Source organism: Entelurus aequoreus, linkage group LG05 (genome assembly GCF_033978785.1).
Source record: "Entelurus aequoreus isolate RoL-2023_Sb linkage group LG05, RoL_Eaeq_v1.1, whole genome shotgun sequence".
Classification (NCBI taxonomy): Eukaryota; Metazoa; Chordata; class Actinopteri; order Syngnathiformes; family Syngnathidae; genus Entelurus; species Entelurus aequoreus.
Window position 1 is genome coordinate 32177913 of NC_084735.1, and position 27164 is coordinate 32205076.

At 37.4% G+C, this 27164-nt stretch overlaps 1 protein-coding gene across 1 annotated transcript; it reads right to left on the minus strand.

The window, feature by feature from the left end:
- Nucleotides 1–1226: 1226 nt before the first annotated feature.
- Nucleotides 1227–26239, minus strand: f11r.1 (F11 receptor, tandem duplicate 1). The gene is made up of 9 exons (XM_062047814.1): nt 25989–26239; nt 22907–22966; nt 8523–8639; nt 8107–8250; nt 7800–8002; nt 7610–7712; nt 3997–4108; nt 2975–3035; nt 1227–2831 (listed from the first exon to the last, which is right to left on the minus strand). The coding sequence occupies exons 1-9, from the start codon at nt 26038–26040 to the stop codon at nt 2796–2798; spliced, it is 888 nt and encodes a 295-aa protein (XP_061903798.1). The 5' UTR covers nt 26041–26239; the 3' UTR covers nt 1227–2795.
- Between the last annotated feature and the right edge of the window lie 925 nt (nt 26240–27164).

Sequence of the window (27164 nt, forward strand, 5' to 3'; positions counted from 1 at the left end):
TTTTGGGGTTGCGGGGGGTGCTGGAGCCTATCTCAGCTGCATTCGGGCGGAAGGCGGGGTACACCCTGGACAAGTCGCCACCTCATCACAGGACCAACACAGATAGACAACATTCACACTCACATTCACACACTAGGGCCAATTTAGTGTTGCCAATCAACCTATCACCAGGTGCATGTCTTTGGAGGTGGGAGGAAGCCGGAGTACCCGCAGGGAACCCACGCAGTCACGGGGAGAACATGCAAACTCCACACAGAAAGATCCCGATCCCGGGATTGAACTCAGGACCTTCGTATTGTGAGGCACATGCACTAACTCCTGTTCCACCGTGCTGCCCCAATAAAAAACATCCATCCCATCCATCCATTTTCTACCGCTTATTCCCTTCGGGATCACGGGGGGCGCTGGAGCCTATCTCAGCTGCATCTGGGCGGAAGGCGGGGTACACCCTGGACAAGTCGCCACCTCATCGCAGGGCCAACACAGATAGACAGACAACATTCACACTCACATTCACACACCAGGGCCAATTTTAGTGTTGCCAATCAACCTATCCCCAGGTGCATGTCTTTGGAGGTGGGAGGAAGCCGGAGTACCCGGAGGGAACCCACGCAGTCACGGGGAGAACATGCAAACTCCACACAGAAAGATCCAGATCCCGGGATTGAACTCAGGACCTTCGTATTGTGAGGCACATGCACTAACCCCTGTTACACCGTGCTGCCCCAATAAAAAACAAATTCCTGAAAATCAACTTAACCAAAAAAAATTGAAATCACAATATCACAAAACATTATCACATTAATCGTGTATAAACAGATTAATTGCGCAATACAAACGTCAGTGCAAAGATGAGTGAGGGGACTGACTGGTGTGCTCACTGGAAAATAGAACCTGACTGAAATTCAGATATAATACTGTACATTTTCAGCAAATAATTAATATGCATTCAAGTAAGACATTTAAAGTCTACTGTGACATTCTGACAATAAAATTCCATGTGTGTAGAAATATCGGGGTCATTTTTTAAACTTAATTACAATTTTGCTCGGAAGTAATTTACTGCAGTTTATCAAAATGCAAACGTGTTATTACTCTGATTGAAAAATATATAATTTGACTGCATTCATTTGTATAATTGCCCAACAAAATGTTTTATACAAATGTTGCTAACCATTGTGGAGACACCAGCAGAGTAATTTTTTAACAAATTTTTATTAAGAATATACAAATGTTACATAATCAGGTTGTTCCATCAGTTTCAAACTCTTAGGAACATACAGTATTTAAAAAACAACATTAAGGGCTCCCAAATAAATATAGTACTTTATTAGATGTTGAATAAATGCATGATATAAACCAATGTCTATCTATGTTGACTCTGTAAAAAACAAGATTGTTGAAAGATTAACTACAAAACGTATTTAAAAAAAAAAAAATCAAAAAAATAAGTTGAGGTAAAACATCCAAAACATGACCATACAAAAATGTTAGGATTTTGTTAGGATGTGTTTAAACCACAGCATTAATTCACACTTTCCTGTGATGTAATTGTATTAACTTTAACAGGCAATAAAATAACTGTGCTGGAAAAACACTGCATATACCCTGCTTGCATTAGTTTAACCAATGTACTGTAGTTCCCAAACTGCAAACACAAACAAAGAGCAATCGAGAACAACTCTATCATACGTTCAGTTCATTCTCCAGTTAATTATACAGTATCGTAATTAGAATGTTAATCTAAAATGCATATGTGTTACAAAGTATGTCAGTCACACCTTCACTTAAAAGGGCTGTTTGCAACTTGCGCAAAGAAAAAACATTTTTAACCAAAAAATATAACGCTAAAACACCACCGGCTAATTAGCTACTTTTAATACTTCAGCAGAATTTTTTTTCTTTAAAATGTCTAGATTTTTCACAATTACTATTAATATTGACTAAAATGTGTTTCTCGGCCTGAGGAATTTGTCCGGCACTTAGGCTTGTCACTTTCTCGTCCACAAAGGGAGCAAACGTCCACACACAAAAGCAGTCCATGAAAAGCAGTTAACAATTGTGGTCTTGTTGTTAAAATAGAATATACATTTGATGATAGCTAACATGATAGCTAACATCAGTAGCTAAACTTTGATAAATCACTATCATTAGCTGACCACACTCAAAGCTAATGTCCGTGTGTTTTTTTTTGCATTATTTTTTTACATACAGGCGCACTTACATCATTAGTTGCTTAAAGCCAAAAGATGGCAGGGTGTAATGCTTTCAACATTCTCGAAACTTAGCGGTCTCCATATCATCTGCGTAAAGGTTGCAAACAACCCCTTTAAGTTTTTTTTATTTTTCCAAGAAAGGCCAAGGAGAATAATTTATACTATTAAAAGCACAAAAAAAGACTATTTACAAAAAAAAACAACTTCTTGGTACACAGGTTTTCAAAAATAATGGTAATAACAGCCAGTTTCAAAAGTTTAAAGTTGACATGTTATTAAAATGACTTTTTTCAAGTTTTAATTAAAAACGCAATCAGGAGCATACTCCAAAAATCCAAAGAGTTTTGGTCCGTATAATCCTTGGACTGCTTAGTAACATTACAGACACTTTTTAACTTGGTATGCAATTATTTTCCTGTAGGTCCTATTTCTTCTAAAATGAATGTTTAAAACTTGAAAAGCTGATGTACAGCAGATGAAACAGATTAAATAAATGTATCAACGTACTGCTCTTTGACAAATCATTGTATATAAAACATCAAAAAGACAAACAGTTCAAACCAGGCTGTAGCTTGGAGGCTATACCACAAAAGATGACTTCTGCTTGAAATCCCCCTAAGAAACAAACACATCAGATAGCATTATTTGAATATGAATAACCTGGCCACTATTTTAAAGATGTCACCTGTTAGCAATTAGCAAACATTGAACACACAAATAATGATGAAAGCTTATAAGCAAAGCAGTGTCATACATACATCATCATCCTCGCCACCATACACTGAAGGGGGCTGGTAGACCACATTGGGTTTTTGTGTCCTGAAAGACACATTTGAAAGACAAGAGACCATTTCAAACATCCAAAAACTAAATGGTTTAGATAATGTGGAAATTGATTATCTGATGCAATCCACTGCATCAGATGGCAAAAAATTGGCAAATTCCTCTTACCTTTCAGTTATTTCTGCAAAGAGAAGAAAGAACATCAAGTTATTAGTTTAATTACATTACATAATTAATAAATTACATTTTATAAGTCACACAAATTACAATCTGCCTCTTTAATCATTTATGGTGTAATGTTACATGGACATATTTAACTGTTACAACTCTGGGTGGGATTATTGCAGCTATAGGGGAAGTGAGCATACTTGCCAACCCTCCCGATTTTACCAGGAGACTCCCGAATTTCAGTGCCCCTCCCGAAAATCTCCCGGGGCAAATTCTCCCGAATTTCTCCCGATTTCCACCCGGTCAACAATATTGGGGGCGTGCCTTAAAGGCACCGCCTTTAACGTCCTCTACTACCTGTCGTTGCGTCTGCTTTTCCTCCATACAAACAGCGTGCCGGCCCAGTCACATAATATATGCGGCATTCACACAGAATAAGTAAATGCAAGGCATACTTGATCAACAGCCATACATGTCACACTGAGGGTGGTCGTATAAACAACTTTAACACTGTTACAAATATGCGCCACACTGTGAACCCACACCAAACAAGAATGACAAACACATTTCGGGAGAACATCCGCACCGTAACACAACATTAACACAACAGAACAAATACCCAGAATCCCTTGCAGCGCTAACTCTTCCGGGACGCTACAATATACACCCCCCCCCCACCAAATCCCGCCCACCTCAAACCCCCCCTCCACCCCCACCCCCCCCATTTCCTGAATTCGGAGGTCTCAAGGTTGGCAAGTATGGAAGTGAGTAATGTATCAGAGGCAACCATTACTGAGAACATCCTAGGACAGAATAAGGAAATATATACTCACTGGGCAGATATCCTTTCTTGTGAGCGTACCAAATTCCTACAGCAAGTAGGACGAGCAGCAGTAGAGCCACAATTACCCCAGCAACAATGCCTCCTGTGTTTACGTCACCTAAAAGAATAATGTGGCAAAACATTTCAGTTCAGTTGTTTATTTTGAACATCCATACGATACAACGTAATGCATCACATATTTTCAGTTGTTTCATTACAGCACGTCCAAAATGGAGTAGGAAGAAGCAGAGTTTATTTTTAATCCTACCGCTTTACATATCATAGGAATTTTATTGATTTACAGTAAAACACAAGCTTATCCATTAGAAAATACAATAGATATTGTGTTTCTGTTATAGGACGTGATGTATCTGCACGCAGACTCTACACAAAGTGTGCACGGATGTTGGCACTGTTTTGACGTCATACAGTAGGCCAACTCATTTTCATTGAGAGCCATATCACAGTTATGGCTACTCTCAAAAGGCCACTTAAAACAGTAAATACAATTGAAGATGAACATATAATCACCTCATGATTATTACACAATTGCATATGCATTTGTTTATATATTTTTTACGTACAAATTGAAAACTTGCTTTGAAATCACAATTCAAGGTGACAAGCAGATATAAAAGTATTTTTATTTTTACAAACCATTTAATACATTATACTGTATAACAATATAATATTTGTTGCATTATCAGAAAATATTAAAGCTTAAAAGGTATGCAATTTCATGCAGTAGATGTTTTTTTTCCTTTCAAAACAGAAAGAATGAAAAGATTAGAAAGATGAAGAAAAACAAAGTACTTTATTGACACAATTCCAGGCTTTCGTGAGCCACATAAAATTTGGACCCCTGGCATTGAGGTTTACACCTGTGTCATACAGAATGTTTAAGTTGGTGTGCAGTTGGAAACTTGTCAATTTTTAAACCCTAATTTTAATGTGTGAAGCTACGAGAAGTGGGACAAATGTGTGGAAGAACAGACAAGCTTGTGAATGTAACAAAAATACTATGTTGCAATCCATATTTTTGGTGTCTTAGTTAAAACAAAAAAACACTTTTCAAAGTGTTGGCACACACAGTCAAAGACACACCTCCTGACTTATTTACACATTGCAATGCCAATCAATTAACTTTAGCCACCGCATAACTACATGTACAATCAATACAGCTATACATTTTAATATTTAAGCTTGAACAAAGAAATATACAACAACTCTACACATGGTTGAAAGAGTGCATAGGAATATGCATCCTTTTCTGCGTAGATTTTTTTTGTAAATCCAAGTCTGCGGTGAAAGTTAACACATATTAACACCTGCTGACGCAACTTTTTTGTGCGCAGCAACCTTTATCAATGAGGCCCCTGAACACTGTGGAAAGGTTTGTAGACATTTGGGAAGAAAGCCTTAACCCGCCACTGACTTTGCGTAAAACTCAGCACGCTTTTTTTTTTTTTTTTTAAATAACAAAAACCACCTACCCCCTGCAAGATTATACACAGTATACAAAAGTATTCAGTGCCTTCTATGTTTCAGCCTTTTATAGCTTTAATAAATGAGACCACAGGCAATTAAATTTGGTAAAGTAGAAGGTATAATAAACAATTGCATAAGTATTGACCCCTTTAAAGTCGGTATTTAGTAGATACAACATTGGCTGCAATCATAGCAGAGTCTGTGTGGATACCACTCAAATCAAGCTGGCACATCTTATTCCGGATAATGCAATTTTCCCCATTCCTACATGCAAAACTAAGTGCAACAGGGACTGTCACTCAAGAATTGGCTTGTACAGCCATGCTAGGCGTTGTCAACAAACATGAATGTACCGTATCAACAAAACATCAAGTTAAAATGTGAAAATTATAATTAGATATGTGCATTGTATAATTACAACACTCATTAAAACTGAAAAGATATTACTAATAATTGACTAAAATAGGATGAAAATAAATAAATAAACTATTAATAATAATTAAAGTACCATTACAAAATAAAAATTAAAAAAATAAAAAATAAATAAATAAAATAAAAAATTAAACATCAAATCGAAATAAGTGTCTGACACAAGAGCATAAATTAGCATGGTCATCTGTGACTAAGCTGCCAAAGAGACATGCAAAACAGCTAAATCAGTCATATTGCTTTGGGATCGGGCGTGTACAGCTCTTTTTCAAATCCAATCACAAATTCTCAATTGGTTTGAAATTCGGGCTTTGACTTTGCACTATATAATGTTACTTTGTTATTTTTTAATTATTTCTGTGTAGCTTTTTTAGTATGCTTTAGGTCAGTGTCTTGCTGGAAAATGTATCTTCTCCCAAGGTTGAAACATATCATCCTGCAGGATTTGCTGATCTTTTACGGTTCTTTCTACATTGACAAACACAGCCTGATGCTAAAAAACATCCTCACAGCACAATGTTGCCACCACCATGCTTCATGGTGGAGATGGTGTGTTTGTGGTGATGTGCATGGTATACAAAACCTAATTTCCAGTCTGATGACCAAAAGGCAAATATTTAATTTTTTTTTTTTTTTTAAACTTCATTTTGGCAAATTCCAAGGGAGATTTTATGTAAGCTTTTGTCAACAGTATCTTCTTACTCTCTCATAGAACTTTGACTGGTGAAGAACCTGTGTAATAGGTGTTGCATGGACAGACTGGAGCTCTTGATTCCTTCAGAATAGTGGTTAGAGTTGGACATTGCTTGAATTTGAACAATTTTAATTCCTATAATACTTCTTTGTTTTGATACCGGTTCCTGGCGATTCTTGATTTTGATACTAAAATAGGCAGGTTCATCATAGAAGTTTGTATGGTTTAAATGAGGGCACTAACCAGAGTTATTTTTTGACACTAGACAAAATTGTCTCTTTCAAAAATAAAAGGTAGCATCTATTTATTTTTTGTTGTTCGTTGAATATTCTGCGGTTATTGTTTTTGGTATGATCATCAAAACTAGAATGGAAATTACACTTTTTAACAATTTCGGGAGAATTGTAATGTTAGTCTCTGTTCCCATCGATGCTCGACACCCAACCCTAGAAGTGGCATAGGCGCATTAGTGTCCTCCCTCACCAATCTTCTTCTGGCCCGATCACTCAGTTTGTTAAGATGGCCAGCTCTCTGCAGATTTAGAAGAGTGCCATATCCTTCCCAGTTAGCTGGAAGTCTTCATGTAGTCATCTCCTGTCCTAAATTTTGAAGTTACCCTTTCTCTTAGTTGTTCTCACTAATTGTGACATCGGAGGCATAAACTAGCTGGATCTCTACTGAATTAGGTCAGTCACTTTAAAAAGGGGGTGGATATTTATGTAAACACTTCATTCACATTATATATTTTCTATTCACCCAACACAAGTTTGTAAAAATCAGTTTTCACTTTGACATCAGAGGACATTTTTGTTCCAAATCGGGATTTTATATTTTAAAATTAATAAAGGCTTAAACATCCTGGGGGGGGGGGGGGGGGGGGGGTGAATACTTTTGTAAGACATTGTATATAAGGTGTGTGCTTACAGCACATTGCTAATTGAAACATATTTGAAGATGAAATGTCTTGCAACTGTACGTTAGGCAAAAAACTACTTGAGGTGAACTTACGGACTTCCATTTTCAAAGCTTTACAGCGCTGAGAAGGACCAGCAATGTTTGAAGCCTCACAGTAGTATTCGGCCGCATCCATCTTTTTGGCAGAAGGAAACTCCTAAAAAGACACAGGGTAAGGTTAAGGAGAGTTATTCCTACAAAAAAGGAGACAAAGATAGTGAGACAGCTGAGAGTTGTTGCTGACCAAAGTGCCAGCCACAGAGTTCTGCAGATAGGTATAATTCTGGAAGCCCGAAATCTTGCTTGGTTCAGCTGGCAGAGGGATGCCATTTCTGTACCACTTGTATTGGGAAGAGGGGGAGCCGTCTCCATCGTGACAGGTCAACAAGGCCTTTTTTCCAGTTGTCACTGAGGTGGGAACTCTACACAATGGTGGAGACGGAGGCACTGCGGGGCACAAGGTAGCTTTTCTTTAGCTTTATGAACATACAGTCTCAAAAGACATGTACAGTAAGTATATAGATAGATGGATAATTAAGAAGGCTCTTTACCGAGAACTGTGAGCGTCACTCTGGCCTCCTTAAACTGACTATCGGTTGAAGACACCTCACAGTCATACACTCCATTATCCTTGCGGGTCACTTTACTAAATCTCAGATTGCTGCCATACATTGTCACACGGTTGGAATACGTCGCTATGGAAAGAATTGCACATTAACAGTCACATAGAATATACACATGGCCAGAGTTGCAGCCTGCAACTTTGTTACTTATGAACAGGTGAGGTTTAAAGACTTAACCTGCTGAGTCGTGTTGTCAGGGGTTAGTGTGAAAATTTAGAATTTCAATGTGCTTTTGGAAAACAAAACTAACTGTTGCATCAACTACATTTATACAGGTGCAGAATTTTAGAAACATCCTGCGAATAAGATTAAATACAGAAAAAATACATTTGTGGCACACTTACTAGTGGGATTTCCATCATAAAATACATATTTCTGTGAACCTGTACGGTCCTTGAACTTCCACACCACCCTGGGACTTGAACCAAAGTCAGCTGTATAAGAGCATGTAAGGTCAACCCCTGTAATAGAATAGACAATAAATAAAAATAATACATTAAAAAATCAACACAATTAAAGAGGCAAAACACATTAAACTAAACAAACAAAGTGTAGGGGTGTAACAATTTATTTTAACAATGTTTTGATTCGATTCAGAATTTGTGGTTGCTGATACGATTCATGGACGATATACATTTTTTAGAACGATATAATCTGAAACGATTCAGTAAGTTTTAATATTTTTTAGCAGAAAAACTCAACCAGTGTGACTGTGAAATTTATACTGGATACTGGACACTACAGGTGAAGTTTCCTATATTGTTGATATTTCTTGAGAGGGAATTAGATATTAATGAATTATGGATACAAACAAGCAAGTAAACAACAATTATTGGCCAATACATTCACATTTTATTTGAATAGAGGGCAACCAACACTTTAGGTTGAATTAACAAAGGAAACTTTTTTTGCTAGCATTATTCAACATTCAAGAAATCTTAAATTTAAGTGCCAGGGTGATTCAAAAAGAATACGCCAAAATGATCACTCGATATTTCAAAAATGAAAAACAATAGAAAACATAGCTTTAACACGTGTTGTACATAACTTTAATATTTATTTCATGCTTTACAAGTGCTCAATATGCCCACCACCGGCAGCACAGACAACATCAAGACGATATGAGAATTCCTCACAAACGCGCCCCAGGATGCCGCGATCCACTGTGTTGATTGCTGCTGTTATTCAATCTTTCATGTCATTGATATTTGCTGGCAACGGTTGAACATAAACTTTGTCTTTAACAAACCCCCACAGAAAAAATTCACACAGTTAGGTCCAGGGATCTGTCTACCAGTCTATTATAATGCTTTAGAACTGAACTTTAATAATCACCAAGCATGTTCTTTGTAAGGAATGTTTTCCAGATGTCCATGTTGATGTATTGTTTGTCTGCAAACTGCAACATGTTGTGTTGTCAGTTTGTGTAAGTGATGATTTTGGCGTATTCTTTTTTTATTCACCCTGTATAGTACAGTAACCAACGTTTTAACAGTAGATTTACCTGCTACTTCTGCTGTTGTTTTTCAATATAGAAATACTACAACATTAATATAAAAAATAAAATAAAACCAACATGTCTTCAGGTTGAATTACCAGTAGGTTTACCTGAGAAATTAAGTGCAACCAAAGATTTTCAGGTTAAATGAGTAGTGGTTTGACCTGCCAGTATTCTCATTTTAATAAACACGCAAAACCATAAAGACATAACAGAAGTGACAGCAGAAAACTTTCAGCGACAGATGGACCAAATAGCAAAGGATGTAATAAATGTAAGTATCGTGTGACCACGTTTTCCAGTCAAAGTACCGTATTTTTCGGACTATAAGTCACAGATTTTTTCATAGTTTGGCCGGGGGTGCGACTTATACTCAGGAGCGACTTATGTGTGAAATTACTAACACATTACCGTAAAATATCAAATAATATTATTTAGCTCATTCACGTAAGAGACTAAATGCATAAGATTTCATGGGATTTAGCGATTAGGAGTGACAGATTGTTTGGTAAACGTATAGCATGTTCTATATGTTATAGTTATTTGAATGACTCTTACCATAATATGTTACGTTAACATACCAGGCACGTTCTCAGTTGGTTATTTATGAGTCATATAACGTACACTTATTCAGCCTGTTGTTCACTATTCTTTATTTATTTTAAATTGCCTTTCAAATGTCTATTCTTGGTGTTGGGTTTTATCAAATAAATGTCCCCAAAAAATGCGACTTATACTCCAGTGCGACTTATATGTTTTTTTCCTTCTTTATTATGCATTTTCGGCCGGTGCGACTTATACTCCGGAGCGACTTATACTCCGAAAAATACGGTAGTTTTTTTTAGTTTTTTCCAATAATACTAAAATACTTTGTTTATTACATTGTTTTTAACCTTCCGTCTCAACCTGGTCCATCGCCGTAACTTGTTCTGCTGTCACTTACGTTTTGTCCGTCGTATCCTTCGTGGATTAAGTTTGAATTGTGGCTTTGTATCATTGTGATGTGGTGTTTGCATTCGTTGTGGCTTTTGCAATCGTGCTGTAGCTAAAACTTTTTGTTTTGTAATTAATTATATTGTCTTGAGGCATTTGCATTTGCTGTGACCTTTCTTGACCACGGTAGATATTTGATGACGCTACAGACGGGCAGACAGACTTAATGTTATCATCAAAAGTGCTGAACTTCATATAAAGTGTGCCGTTCTTAAATCCAAGGTTTTCTTTTTTGTAGTATTGGCAAAATCGATATATTTACTTTTAAAACGTTTTAAAGGTCAACTTTTCGAGCACAAACCAATATACTTAAAATTTAGAAATAAAAATTGATCTATCGATATATCGATCAATCGCTCCACTCCTGATATTGTTACCCCCCTAATACAGTGGTACCTCATCTTAAAAGTACCTGAAATTACGAGTATTTTGAGGTATGAGGAGTCCCTTGGCTTTCGGTTATGCGTTAAATATGCTTTAAGTATAAATTAGAATTATGAGCATCCTTGCTGCTGGTAGAAGTAGTGACTTTCTACAGCCTGCAGCTGGGGAATGACTCAATACCGCCTTCCAAACACCGGAACTGACAAAATGGTGTTAAGGAGAGTGCCAAGAAGGAGACACCGTATTAGTCTGCTTCCAAGGTAAATGCTGTACAATATTACATAATTATTTTATAAATATACTGTACTTGTTTGGACTACATTATATTGTATTTTTTTATACAATAATTATAGAAAAAGTATTTTATTTATTTTTTAAAGGCATGTTACATGTTAAAATTGAGGTGTTTTGGCGGGGACAAGCACAGATTAAATTCATTTTAATGAGAGGCGCCGATTTAAGATATGAGTGTTTTGAGTAACGAGCTTGGTCATGGATCCAATTGAACTTGTAAGTTGTAAAAAGGATGAGATATGTTTATTCATACAAGTTAACTTCTAAACCATACAAAAAATTAAATCACCACTTGCTTGAATTAGGAGTAGAAGGAGATTAATACGCAAATATATTGTACATACAAATACACGTACACTCACATACACACCGTTATTCATACATACATCAGGGTTTCCCACACATTCATTTATTTGTGGAGGCCCGCCACGAAAGAATTACCTCCGCCACAAATAAATAAAAAAAAATGTAAAAAAAAAAATGTAAAAAAAAAGAAGTTTTTTTTTTTTTTTTTTTTTTTTTTTTTGGCCTCTCCAGCTTCTCAGGCAAATCATATAGTTGATGTAGATGCCCATATCGGCTGTTCAGATTTACTTTACAAAAGAGAAGTGTAGGATACTTCTCTTGTTGCCTTTTTTGTATTTGACTTTATTAAATGTGTTTATATTAGAAACACAACATGTGTATATAACAAAGGGTGCAAAGTCTGCAGGCAGTAGGAAACACATGGTTAAGTGTAGGGAGTAAAACTGATGGCAGTCTAAAGTTCAAGATTTTTGGAGCTCTTTGTTCAGTGGATCAGATGTTTGATGAAGCTCTGTGTCTATCTACCACCACTACTGTTTTCTGTTTATTTGTTACTGACTGTGGCAGGACACCTCTGCCTCTGTTTCACTTTATGTTGCTGGTAAATAATATGGTTGTAGTAGTAGGCCAGGGGTCGGCAACCTTTACCACTCAAAGAGCCATTTTGGCAAGTTTCACAAATTAAAGAAAGTAATGGGAGCCACAAAAAAATGTTTTAAATTTAAAATGAAAAACACCGCATACAAAGCTTAAACGCTTTGTGCTATGTTAACTAGGGGTCTCCGACACACGCACCGGCACGCACTTTAATGTGGAAATTTGATGTTAGTGCAGCCCGCGAGTTTTGAATGAATGGCGCTTGATAGCGTCATACTTGCCAACCCTCTCATTTTTCCCGGGAGACTCCCGAATATCAGAGCGTGATGACACTGCATTTGGCGCCCTCTACAGTCTGCCCTAACAGTGTACCTGCTCGACCACACGTAGAATGCAATTTCAGCTTGCTCACGTAAGTGACAGCAAGGCGTACTAACTCAGCAACCACACATCTTACACTGACGGTACCAATACCCAGAATCCCATGCAGCCCTAACTCTTCCGCTCAACCAACACGGAGAGGGGGGGGGGGTTGATGTGTGGGGGGATTTGGTGGTAGCGGGGGTGTATAATGTAGACCGGAAGAGTTAGGGCTGCATGGGATTCTGGGTAATGGTTGTGTTGTGTTTATGTTGTGTTACGGTGGGATGTTCTCCAGAAATGTGTTTTTCATTCTTTTTTGGTGTGGGTTCACAGTGTGGCGCATATTTGTAACGTAACAATGTTAAAGTTGTTTGATACGGCTACCGTCAGTGTAAGCTGTGTGGCTGATGACTAAGTATGCTTTGCTGTCTCCTGTGTGTGCAAGTAATAACAACATGCAACATGTGGCTGGACTGGCACGCTGTATGTAAATGCTATAGAGGACAATTACTGCAGTGCAATTAGGGCACGCCCTTTATTTAGTAATTAGAGTGTAAATAGGATTATTTTTTCCCTGGGAGTAATCTATGAGGGACACTGAGATCCATAAATCTCCTGGGAAAATCGGGGGGGTCGGCATGTATGTAGCTGAGCCGCATCAGAGTGGTCAAGGAGCAGCATGCGGCTCCGGAGCCGCGGGTTGCCGACCCCTGTAGTAGGCTAAAGTTAAATTATTTAGTATGCACTAATTAAAGGGGCAGAGCTTTGAGACATTTTAGCTTTTATATTTTATAAGATATATTTTTTGTTAGAACCACAATTAATAAATATATTTCAGTGAATAACTTATTGTTCAAATCTGCATATAAATATGTACATAAAGTGTTGTAATTATACTGTAAAAGGGATGGATGGATGTTTAAAACAAAACTGTTATTATTAATCAGTAAGTATACATTTTTTGAGCCTTTTTAGAGAAAATCAAATCATTGTAGTAAATTATGCAAATCAATTGATGATGTCATGGTGACTACGCCCATAGCCACGCCCATAGCCACGCCCCCACCGCCACAGGTATCTTGGCAGTTTATGGGAAACACTGTACATACATACATACCTACGCTCCCACATACATACACAAATACAGTACATACCTACATACTCAAAGTTCGTACATCCACACGCACATTCACTGTACTAGCATACATATACACATACTGTACATATACATTCACTGTACAAACATACATATACACATACTGTACATATAAATTCACTGTACAAACATACATATGCACATACTGTACATACAAGTACATATACATACATACACTCATGCACATAATCACGTTTCATGAAACATATATTAACGTTGTTGCCCTAGGGGATACTGGGTAACACATGGCACACTAACAAAGCTTAACCTATTTATACAATAACAATCTACAAGGTAATATAGGTTGCTTCACTTTCTTCACCTCGATTTTTCTGCATTATTTTGTATCTCTAGTTATCATTACGTATATGTATTGTTGCATTTGAACAACTGTATTGTTGATAATAGAGGTGAATTATTGGTATTGTTCATTATCAATAGCGCTATTTCTATTGGTATTTGTAATGCTCCATTTGTAGTGTAATAATGCTCATTGTCATTTCTGTATTATTATTTATTTCGCCAACTGCTTCTTTGCTATCACTTTTACAATCATATTTGTACATGTCGTATTTGCTGATATTGCTCTATTGTTGTTGTTGTTGTTATTGTCTCTCTGTCTTATCTCCCTCCTGTCCCCACAATTTCCCCCTCTGCCTTCCTTTTTTTCTCTTTCTATCCCCTCCTGCTCTGGCCCGGCTGCACCAAATGAAAATATACATGCATTTAATAAAGTCAAATACAAATGAGGCAACAAGAGAAGTATCCTACACTTCTCTTTTGTAAAGTAAATCTGAACATCCGATATGGGCATCTACATCAACTATATGATTTGCCTGTGAAGCTGGACAGGACAAAAAAAAAAATAAATAAAAATAAAATAAAAAATAAAAAGATTAATACGCAACAATATTTCTCATCAGAGAGAAAAAATTCATGGGCACAGAGCAGAGGCCTCGCCCACTTTTCAAGTCACACACAGACTACGTTTACACTGCAGGCCAAAGTGGCTCATATCTGATTTTGATAAGTTAAAAAGTTCAGTTAAGGTTATAGAGTAGTACCTCGATTTACAAACTCAAATGGTTCCATGACCAAACTCGTAATTTAAAATCAGCACTGCCCATTGTCCATCCACCCATCCATTTTCTACCGCTTATCCCTTTCGGAGTCGCGGGGGGTGCTGGAGCCTATCTCAGCTGCATTCGGGCAGAAGGCGGTGTACACCCTGGACAAGTCGCTACCTCATTGCAGGGCCAACTCAGATAGACAGACAACATTCACACTCACATTCACACACTAGGGCCAATTTAGAGTTGCCAATCAACCTATCCCCAGGTGCATGTCTTTGGAGGTGGGAGGAAGCCGGAGTACCCAGGGGGAACCCACGCAGTCACGGGGAGAACATGCAAGATCACACAAAGATCCCGAGCACAGGATCAAACCCAGGACCACTGTGCTGCTAGGGGTGTGGGAAAAAAATCGATTCCAATTCAAATCGCGATTCTCACGTTGTGCGATTCAGAATCGATTCTCATTTTTTAAAAATCGATTATTTATTTATTTGTATTTTTTAATTAATCAATCCAACAAAACAATACACAGCAATACCATAACAATGCAATCCAATTCCAAAACCAAACCCGACCCAGCAACACTCAGAACTGCATTAAAAAGAGCAATTGAGAGTAGGGTTGTCCCGATCCGATATTTGGATCGGATCGGCCGCCGATATTTGCCAAAAAATGCGTATCGGCAAGGCATGGGAAAATGCCGATCCAGATCCAGTTTAAAAAAAAATTCCGGTCCGTGTTTTCCAACGCACTGATTTAAATAATACATTCCTCCTTTCTGCTGCTCCCTAATTTCCGTTCCGCATTTTCCAGCACACCTTCAACACATCCACAGGTCTGTGTCCTAACCGTCCTAATCGGAAGCGGATGCCGGTTCATAGTTCCGAAAGGCGAGCGGAAGTTACCGGTAAAAATGTCAGCTGTGTGGGATTATTTTACCCTACACAACGAAAAAGATGAAGAGGTGGAGTGCAAAACATGCCACAATAAAGTCAAGCGGGGTGGTAAAGTTGTAAGACATTTTAATACAACAAATCTGATCAAGCATTTAGCAAAATACCACCGTAAAGAATATGAAGAATTTCTAAAGAAAACTGACGAAAAGAAAAAGAAAGGTCCTACCCAACTAACTCTGACAGAAAAGTTCGCGAAGCGTGACATACTGCCACTGAACAGTGCTAAAGCCCAAGGGATAACTACAGTCATTGCCGAGGAAATAATTCTGGATGATGAGCCGTTATCTCTTGTGGGTAAAGTGGGCTTTCGATGCTCGTCTTTGTTAGAAAGAATCTCCCCATTATGCTCGGACTGCAGTCAGGGGGGGCAAACAATTGAAGGGAGTGTGTAGATATATTTTTTATTTTTTTAAGTTTACACTAGTTCAAGAGCAAGTATTGATGCTGAGTTATAGACATTTTATCCCACTCAGGTTGTTTGTGTGTTTTGCTTTTTTTTACTAATGTTTACAGCATTATTTGCACTTTACACTGTTCACTTTTTTACTGTTCAATGATGCCATTTCTGTTTGTCATGTATAATTTTGTCTATTTTGTGTTTAACCTTGAATAAACAGGTCAGTTTCTTGTTACCAACCATTGTGTATTATTCAAACTCGCCTAATTCAGCTGGCTAGTTGTTATCAAGAGTACTAAAACCCTTTTCAACATGAATCTGACAACTAAGTAGGCTAAATAACTTTAAACTTTAATACATGCTCGGATAGGCCAGTATCGGCCAGTATCGGTATCGGATCGTAAGTGCAAAAACAACATCGGTATCGGATCGGAAGTGCAAAAACCTGGATCGGGACATCCCTAATTGAGAGGAGACACAAACACGACACAGAACAAACCAAAAGTAGTGAAACAAAAATTTATATTATCAACAACGGTATCAATATTAGTTACAATTTCTACATAGCAGTGATTAAAAATCCCTCGTTGACATTATCATTAGACATTTATAAAAAAAAAGAAAAAAAAGAACAATAGTGTCACAGTGGCTTACACTTGCATCCCATCTCATGAGCTTGACAACACACTGTGTCCAATATTTTCACAAAGATAAAATACGTCATATTTTTGGTTCCTTTAATAGTTAAAAGAAATTAGAGCTCATAAATTATCATGTAGAAAACTGGAACGCAAATGGCGCGCGACTAAACTTGAGGTTTTCCATCAAGCATGGAGTGATAGTTTAATAACTTATAAACGCATGCTTACCTTAGCTAAAGCTAAATACTACTCAAATCTCATCCGCCTCAACAAAAACGATCCTAAATTTCTGTTTAGTACAGTAGCATCGCTAACCCAACAAGGGACTCCTCCCAGTAGCTCCACCCACTCGGCAGATGATTTTATGAATTTCTTTAATAAGAAAATTGAACTCATTAGAAAGGAGATTAAAGACAACGCATCCCAGCTACAACTGGGCTCTATTAACACAAATACGACTGTATATACGACGGACACTGCCCTCCAAAATAGTCTCTCTATTTTTGATGAAATAACATTAGAGGAATTATTACAGCGTGTAAGTGGGATAAAACAAACAACATGTTTACTTGACCCACTTCCTGGGAAACTTATCAAGGAACTGTTTGTATTATTAGGTCCATCAGTGTTAAATATTATAAACTTATCACTTTCCTCCGGCACTGTTCCCCTAGCATTCAAAAAAGCGGTTATTCATCCTCTGCTCAAAAGACCTAACCTCGATCCTGACCTCATGGTAAACTACCGACCGGTCTCCCACCTTCCGTTTATTTCCAAAATTCTCGAAAAAACTGTTGCACAGCAGCTAAATGAACACTTAGTGACTAACAATCTCTGTGAACCTTTTCAATCCGGTTTCAGGGCAAATCACTCTACGGAGACAGCCCTCGCAAAAATGACTAATGATCTATTGCTAACGATGGATTCTGATGCGTCATCTATGTTGCTGCTTCTTGATCTTAGCGCCGCTTTCGATACCGTCGATCATAATATTTTATTAGAGCGTATCAAAACACGTATTGGTATGTCAGACTTAGCCTTGTCTTGGTTTAACTCTTATCTTACTGACAGGATGCAGTGCGTCTCCCATAACAATGTGACCTCGGACTATGTCAAGGTAACGTGCGGAGTTCCCCAGGGTTCGGTTCTTGGCCCTGCACTCTTTAGTATTTACATGCTGCCGCTGGGTGACATCATACGCAAGTACGGTGTTAGCTTTCACTGTTATGCTGATGACACCCAACTCTACATGCCCCTAAAGCTGACCAACACGCCGGACTGTAGTCAGCTGGAGGCGTGTCTTAATGAAATTAAACAATGGATGTCCGCTAACTTTTTGCAACTCAACGCTAAGAAAACGGAAATGCTGATTATCGGTCCTGCTAGACACCAACATCTATTTAATAATACCACCTTAACATTTGACAACCAAACAATTAAACAAGGAGACTCGGTAAAGAATCTGGGTATTATCTTCGACCCAACTCTCTCGTTTGAGTCACACATTAAGAGTGTTACTAAAACGGCCTTCTTTCATCTCCGTAATATCGCTAAAATTCGTTCCATCTTGTCCACTAGCGACGCTGAGATCATTATTCATGCGTTCGTTACGTCTCGTCTCGATTACTGTAACGTATTATTTTCGGGCCTCCCTATGTCTAGCATTAAAAGATTACAGTTGGTACAAAATGCGGCTGCAAGGCTTTTGACAAAAACAAGAAAGTTTGATCATATTACGCCTATACTGGCTCACTTGCACTGGCTTCCTGTGCACTTAAGATGCGACTTTAAGGTTTTACTACTTACGTATAAAATATTACACGGTTTAGCTCCAGCCTATCTCGCCGATTGTATTGTACCATATGTCCCGACAAGAAATCTGCGTTCAAAGAACTCCGGCTTATTAGTGATTCCCAGAGCCAAAAAAAAAAAAAAAAAAAAAAAAAAAAAAAGTCTGCGGGCTATAGAGCGTTTTCTATTCGGGCTCCAGTACTCTGGAATGCCCTCCCGGTAACAGTTAGAGATGCTACCTCAGTAGAAGCATTTAAGTCCCATCTTAAAACTCATTTGTATAATCTAGCCTTTAAATAGACCCCCCCTTTTTTAGACCAGTTGATCTGCCGTTTCTTTTCTTCTCTCCTCTTCTCCCCTGTCCCTTGCGAGGGGGAGTTGCATAGGTCCGGTGGCCATGGATGAAGTGCTGGCTGTCCAGAGCCGGGACCCCGGGTGGACCACTAGCCTGTGCATCGGTTGGGGACATCTCTGCGCTGCTGACCCGTCTCCGCTCGGGATGGTTTCCTGTTGGCCCCGCTGTGGACTGGACTCCCGCTGATGTGTTGGATCCACTGTGGACTGGACTTTCACAATGTTATGTCAGACCCACTCGACATCCGTTGCTTTCGGTCTCCCCTAGAGGGGGGGGGTTACCCACATATGCGGTCCTCTCCAAGGTTTCTCATAGTCATTCACCGACGTCCCACTGGGGTGAGTTTTTCCTTGCCCGTATGTGGGCTCTGTACCGAGGATGTCGTTGTGGCTTGTACAGCCCTTTGAGACACTTGTGATTTAGGGCTATATAAATAAACATTGATTGATTGATTGATTGATAAAACAAATTTACAATATTGCAATCAGTTGATAAAACATTGTCCTTTACAATTATAAAAGCTTTTTACAAAAATGTACTACTCTGCTTGCATGTCAGCATACTGGGGTAAACCCTGCTGAAATCCTATGTATTGAATGAATAGAGAATCGTTTGGAATCGGGAAAATATCGTTTTTGAATCGAGAATCGCGTTGAATCGAAAAAAATCTATTTTGAATCGAATCGTGACCCAATAATCGATATCGAATCGAATCGTGGGACACCCAAAGATTCGCAGCCCTATGTGCTGCCCATTGTAATTAACTTAAATCAAAATTAATCTGTGCTTGGCCCTCCAAGACAGCAGAATAATAAAATGCAACACGCCTTTTTAAAAACAAAAACAAACTGTTGGATCAAAATTTTTTTAAAATCGATACAATAAACTTTATGGCAATCAACTACAGTTTTTTAATGAAATATTGTACTAATAAAAAGTGAATACGTAGGCTTGGGTCAATATTTAACAGACAAACGAAAATGAAGTCTGTATTTTTTCCAGTGTCGATAACCGTGTGTTTACGGGCTTCAAGCGCATCCACGTTTTTCATCAGTTTCAGCAGCTGCGTGCATTTGTGCCATAGCGGAATGAAAAGAAGAGGGTAAATTATTTTGTTCTTTCTTAAGTGTCTTTGACTCTTTGTGCGGCAAGGCGGGGCCGCTGGCTTGCTAGCATCACACAATCAAGTTAGCCCATGACCAACACATATACAGTAATAGCAAACATGAACAAAATAATTACAAAACCAAATGCCACCGTACCAGTGTGGGATTATTTCAGTTTTAAACCTTTGGAACAAGATGAGACTATCAATACTGAGAAGACGGTTTGCCAAAAGTGCTCGAATACAACAGACATGCACGCATTGCATGGCCACTTAAAATACACAACCACCCGACAGTGTAAAATAGTGTGCAGTCGCAAAAAGTGTGCTTAAATACATCGCCAAAGACATGTTGTCATTTAACACTGTTGAAAAACTAGCATTTCTAAAAATGCTGCAAACATTTGTCATATTGTCATGGCTGTGTTTCCTTGCTCGAAATCTGCCAGTCTAAAGTTTTTTGCATATGACCTGTTAATAAATCTGCTTATGCTGTAGTGTGTATATTAATACTCTGCACTTTCAGTCAAGTAATGTACAACTGTACCTCTGTAACTATTTGTCAATACATTATTTTGCCATTTTATTTGTTGTGGTTGTGTATATTTGAGGAGCCCCAACCCCCATCTTAACAAACTGTATTGCTTTTGGTTTTGATTTTTATTCGAGTCCAACATTTTACTAATAGACAAAGTATATTTTATTATTTGTTTTAGATTAAAAGTTTGCATTGCAATTACAATGGTAAAATATACAAGAAATACAAGTTTATTGCATTTGAAAGGATTATGTATTATCATTACATCAGTAGTTAATTTGGTCTCAAAAAAACAATAATAGCAATAACATTGTTTACTGGCAATAATTTTTGTAGTTTAATATATTGTCCATGAAAATTTGTTGTCAACCCAAGCCAAATAATACCTCTTCCAACAGACTGAAGAGAACTTCTAAATACTTTCTGGTCAAATAAACGGCAATAATCGATAATCAATTGATTTATTGGAAATAAAGTAATGCAGACAGTTTTAAAATTTGGCTGACTGCAGCGAGCAACCTAACAGAGAGATTCGACCAGCTCCTTTATTACAGGGCACTTATGTTCCAGTTTTGCACACAATTCCATGAATTTATTAAATGTGATAGGAATTTCTTATTACGAATGCACTGTTTTTAAAAGTTGCAAGCAATAAACGCTTATTTAGTGAATCAAAAAGAAATGTAAAACTGCATCAATATACATAAATTAAAGATGAATAAACAATCGTTTTTTAATCGAATCATAGCTCATGAATCATAAACGCATTGTGAGGTGTCCAAATATTCCCACCTTTAACCACTATACTAAGGTAATGCGTGTAATAATAAAAAACGGGGTCTTCAATTTTATACAGGTTAATGATCTCCAAACTGATGGAGGGATGTAGCGGGGACCCCTACTTATTATCATGTACAACTTTTCTTTTTTAAAACAAACCTCCTAAAAGGCACTTTGTTGTTGTACAATATTAAGGTACAGTATTTAAAGAATAAAGTACAGCGCATGTATATAAACACACACACACACCCTAGGGGTAACATTGTTATACAGCATATAAAAATGCATCTGGATTGTTTTGTGACCAAGTTAAATACAAACCGACTCTTTGTCATATCATATTTTGTCATTGTAGTTTTCTTAAATTATGTTAAAATATCATCTTGTGAACCAAGTGTATAGTTACACACCTCATCTGAACTTTTCTGAACAGAAAGCATAAGTTATGATGCATATTCATAAAGTCACTTTTAAAGGCCTACTGAAATGAAATGTTCTTATTTAAACAGGGATAGCAGGTCCATTCTATGTGTCATACTTGATCATTTCGCGATATTGCCATATTTTTGCTGAAAGGATTTAGTAGAGAACATCGACGATAAAGTTCGCAACTTTTGGTCGCTGATAAAAAAGCCTTGCCTGTACCGGAAGTAGCGTGACGTCACAGGTTGAAGAGCTCCTCACATCTGCACATTGTTTACACCAGCAGCGAGAGCGATTCGGACCGAGAAAGCGACGATTACTCCATTAATTTGAGCGAGGATGAAAGATTTGTGGATGAGGAAAGTGAGAGTGAAGGATTAGAGTGCAGTGCAGGACGCCAGGGTGTATCTTTTTTCTCTCTGACCGTAACTTAGGTACAAGGGCTCATTGGATTCCACACTTTAGCTCCGTAGCTAAAGTGTTTAGCCGATGTATTGTCGTGGAGATAAAAGTCACTGTGAATGTCCATTTCGCGTTCTCGACTCTCATTTTCAAGAGGATATAGTATCCGAGGTGGTTCAAAATACAAATCCGTGATCCACAATAGAAAAAGGAGAGAGTGTGGAATCCAATGAGCCAGCTTGTACCTAAGTTACCGTCAGAGCGAAAAAAGATGCGTCCTGCACTGCACTCTCACGTTCCTCATCCACGACTCTTTCATCCTGGCTCAAATTAATGGGGTAATCGTCGCTTTCTCGGTCCGAATCGCTCTCGCTGCATTGAAAACAATGGGAAAATGTGAGGAGCCTTTCAACATGTGACGTCACGCTACTTTCGGTACAGGCAAGGCTTTTTTAATCAGCGACCAAAAGTTGCGAACTTTATCGTCGATGTTCTCTACTAAATCCTTTCAGCAAAAATATGGCAATATCGCGAAATGATCAAGTATGGCACATAGAATAGATCTGCTATCCCCGTTTAAATAAAAAACATTTATTTCAGTAGGCCTTTATTTAAAAAAAACATCTAATTTTGGGTAATTTTTCAAGATGACCATTTTGTATTTTAAAAGACTTACCTGCATTTTCTTTAACTTGTACGTTAGCATTGCTCGTGGTTACTGAAAAGCCACTCACACCTGTTGACATAGAAAACAAAACAGGTTACTGGTGTCACTGTTTTTATAACTAAATAAACAAAAGGCATGTACAATGAAAAGTACTGGAAGACTATTCAAGAGCATAATCTTATTCTCCTAAATATTTTAAGTATTAATAGCATTTTAAGAAATTGTCCCTTAACAAAAAGGTAGAACAGGCAGACATGTTTTCAACATGTTCCCATTACAGAAGCACTTAAGGGAAAATTTTCACACTCCCTTATCTGCTTCTTAAAACGTCATTCTGCTCTACGCAGTGAAGGTCTGAGATGTGACTCAAACGACGGATGTAAATAAAATATGTCATCACACTAAATGAACAGTCGCTCGCCACAGCTACGACACTGGAGTTTGAACAGCAGTCTCACACACTGCTAACAAGCCCACAGGGCGTGGACACAAAAGAAACATGCAGCTTACTCCAGGCTGCTCAACCAGGAATGATACTGCAACATTCTGACTGAAACCTCTTTCAGGCACTAAATTCCTTGATGACAAATCGAAACATGATAATATGGAGGCGTTTAATGTCGTGTAGTTTACGTGTGTGTGTGTACCCAGATACCAATAGTATCAGTATGGGATCACTATTTTCCAGTTGTGTTGTTCATAATGACAAACAGAAACTATTGAATTCAAGAAAGAAAACAATGATCACATTTGTTAATATTTTTTTTAGTTGGCCTGAAGCCCTGTTTATTCTTATTTTGACCATGGTTGACAAATTAAGGACAAAATCACACTTGTTAAATAATCTTAGGTAAATAGTGAAACAAAGTAGCAAGTTTCGATATTTGTATCAATATAGCTCGGTTGGTAGAGTGCCCGTGCCAGCAACTTGAGGGTGCCAGGTTCGATCCCAGCTGCCGCCATCCTAGTCACTGCCGTTGTGTCCTTGGGCACGACCCTTTACCCACCTGATCCCAATCCCACCCACACTGGTTTAAACGTAACTTAGATATTTAGTTTCACTATGTAAAAGTGCTTTGAGTCACTACAGAAAAGCGCTATATAAATATAATTCACTTCACAATTCACTTCACTTCAGTACAGGGTATAAGATTGATTTAAACATTTGCAGTATCTCCCATCCAAGTTTATATATGCCCACTCAAAATGAGATGTGATGAAAACTTGGCAAAAAAATACGTCTCAGTTTCTATTACATTTTTAGTACACAACTGTGTAGAAATGACTGCACGATACTGAAAGGTACTGTAGGTGTTTCTACTAATGTGGATATCTTGTTGAGCTGTACATGAGCTCACCACTAAAACTTCTACAAGGATAACATCTTATTTGTAACAAATAAGTATCTGGCTGTGTCATTTAGCCCTTTGAGACACTTGTGATTTAGGGCTATATAAATAAACATTGATTGATTGATTGATTGATTTAACACTGAGCACATTCATTAAAGTAGGACTTTTGGGACACAGCTGTTCCTAATGTTGTGACCAGCAAGTGTAAGCCGAAACCATACACCCCCTTTGATGGATTCACAACCAGTTTCAAGTTTGAGATAAGATAAAGTAAGGTAACACTACCAATGTTAAAGCAGTTCTCTGTATATTTAGTCACATGCGTACTGTCTATTAGACTTACTAATACCAAATTGTTGTATTCAGAGGCATTTCATTATGGAATACTCTTCATTTAAATATCAGGACTATTCCCAGTAAAAAAAAAGCATTTAAGAAACATGTGAAGTCACATTTTAGACTTAAGAGTTCATCTTTCATGTTATCAGTTTGAGAACTTTTTTTTTCTCTTTTCCTTTCTTTTATTGTAACTGGATCTGTGTAGTTATTTTTTTATTATTTTGAGAATTTTCTTTTTCCTTTTTTTTTTTTTATTGTAACTGGATTTGCGTATGTTCTGTAACTGCATCTGTGTACTGTTATTTTTTTATTATTTTGAGAATGTTCTTTTTCCTTTTTTTTTATATTGTAACTGGATTTGCGTATGTTCTGTAACTGCATCTGTGTACTGTTATTTTATTTTTTAGAGAATTTCCTTTTTTATTGTAACTGGATTTGCGTATGTTCTGTAACTGGATCGGTGTACTGTTATTTTTTTATTATTTTGAGAATTTTCTTTTTCCTTTTTTTTAAATTGTAACTGGATTTGCGTATGTTCTGTAACTGCATCTGTGTACTGTTATTTTATTATTTAGAGAATTTCCTTTTTTATTGTAACTGGATTTGCGTATGTTCTGTAACTGGATCTGTGTACTGTTATTTTTTTATTATTTTGAGAATTTTCTTTTTCTTTTCCTTTCTCCTTTCTTTTAATTGTAACTGGATTTTCGTATGTTCTGTAACTGTATCTGTGTACTGTTATTTTATTATTTTGAGGAATTTCCTTTTGTTTTTCCTTTTTTTTTATTGTAACTGGATTTGCGTATGTTCTGTAACTGGATCTGTGTAGTTTTATTTTATTTTTTTGAGAATTGTATTTTTCTTTTCCTTTTTCCTTTCTTTTAATTGTAACTGGATTTTCGTATGTTCTGTAACTATCTGTGTACTGTTATTTTATTATTTTGAGGAATTTCCTTTTGTTTTTCCTTTCTTTTAATAGTAACTGGATTTGCGTATGTTCTGTAACTGTATATGTGTACTGTTATTTTATTTTGAGAATTTTCTTTTTATTTACCCTTTCCTTTCTTTCATTTGTAACTGGATTGGTGTATGTTTTAATTGCAACTGGATCTGTGTATTATTATTTTACTTTTAACTTTTGAAAAGGACCACAGGAAGACTGGGGATCCTCAATAAACAATAAACAGTAAATGATTAGTAGTTTTCCAACTGTATTAACGTCCTCGATACACCTGAACAGAAACGTCCATTTTGAAAATAGTCTGTCTCTACGTTTAGCGCCGTCTTCGAAAGTCCTAATTATTTAAACTAAGAAATGTGTGTGCTTCTATTTCAGCACATAAAGTTTCAAATATATATCTAAAAAAAGAGACGCAACAAAGTTGTTATATTTAGCTCACCTGTTAGTAGAGACGTGAACAGAAGCATCGAAACCAAGCAACCGAACAACATGTTGGTCGTCGACCTTGGTGGTGTTCTTTCGTCACAAAAGTCACACAGAAAGAATGTTGGGGGGTAAATGATCCGCTGGGTTGCAAATGTTATTACTCGAGAGACAATCACGACTTCAATGAGGGTCCACTTGCGTCGTCGTCTGTGCAGGTAACGAGAAGAAGTGACAAGCTTGCGCAGACTTTACTTCCGGTTAGAGGAGCTGCTCAGGTGTCAAGAGGGGAGGGGCGGAGCCTAACAACAGGTTGAACAACATTCAGCTCCGCTTGAAGGAAACAAAGGCGCGGGCGCAGCATTACATTGTTTTCCAATTGAGTGCACACTAAATTTAAAATGTTCACACAGTTAAAAAAAAGTCTACACACAGTAAACAAAACCACTGTGCAGATTAGCCTAATATTATAGGCATAGACTTTGCTTCACAGTTTTTGACCGACCATTTTAGCATATGTGATGAATGATTACTGTAACTTGACAAAATATATTGGCAAATCCATAGCAATCGTTATTGTTTACTTTGAAGTGGGCCTATACACAAGGACCTAAAGAGAAAGTAAAAATATAATGTAATCTTTTCAAGAACTGCTTAACAATGATGCTGCAAACTTCAAATATTTATTATTACCAAAGTCAGGTAAAGTAACATATCACAGTAGTCAACAATGATATGCAGTACAAATTAAAATCTGAGACAAATAAAAAGGTTTGAAAAAAAATCTGGAGCTAAATAAATATTACAGCACATAGTATAGGCTTCATGTGCACACTTAGGCTACAGCAAGGTTTGAAAAAAAATCTGGAGATAAAATATGTGTGTATCACAATCCTAGTGTGTGTGTAAAGTGCAGAGGTGTGGACTTGAGTCACATGACTTGGACTCGAGTCAGACTCGAGTCATGAATTTGATGACTTTAGACTTGACTTGACAAAATGTAAAGAGACTTGCAACTCGACTTTAACATCAATGACTTGTGACTTCACTTGGACTTGAGGCTTTTGACTTGACATGACTTGCTACTTTCCCCAAAACCCAAACCTTAAAAAGTTATTTGGGAGCGCTCCGTATCTTTCATTGTATACTGTACGTCTGTGTCTATCAGCGTGTGTGCTGCTTGTCAGCTGGT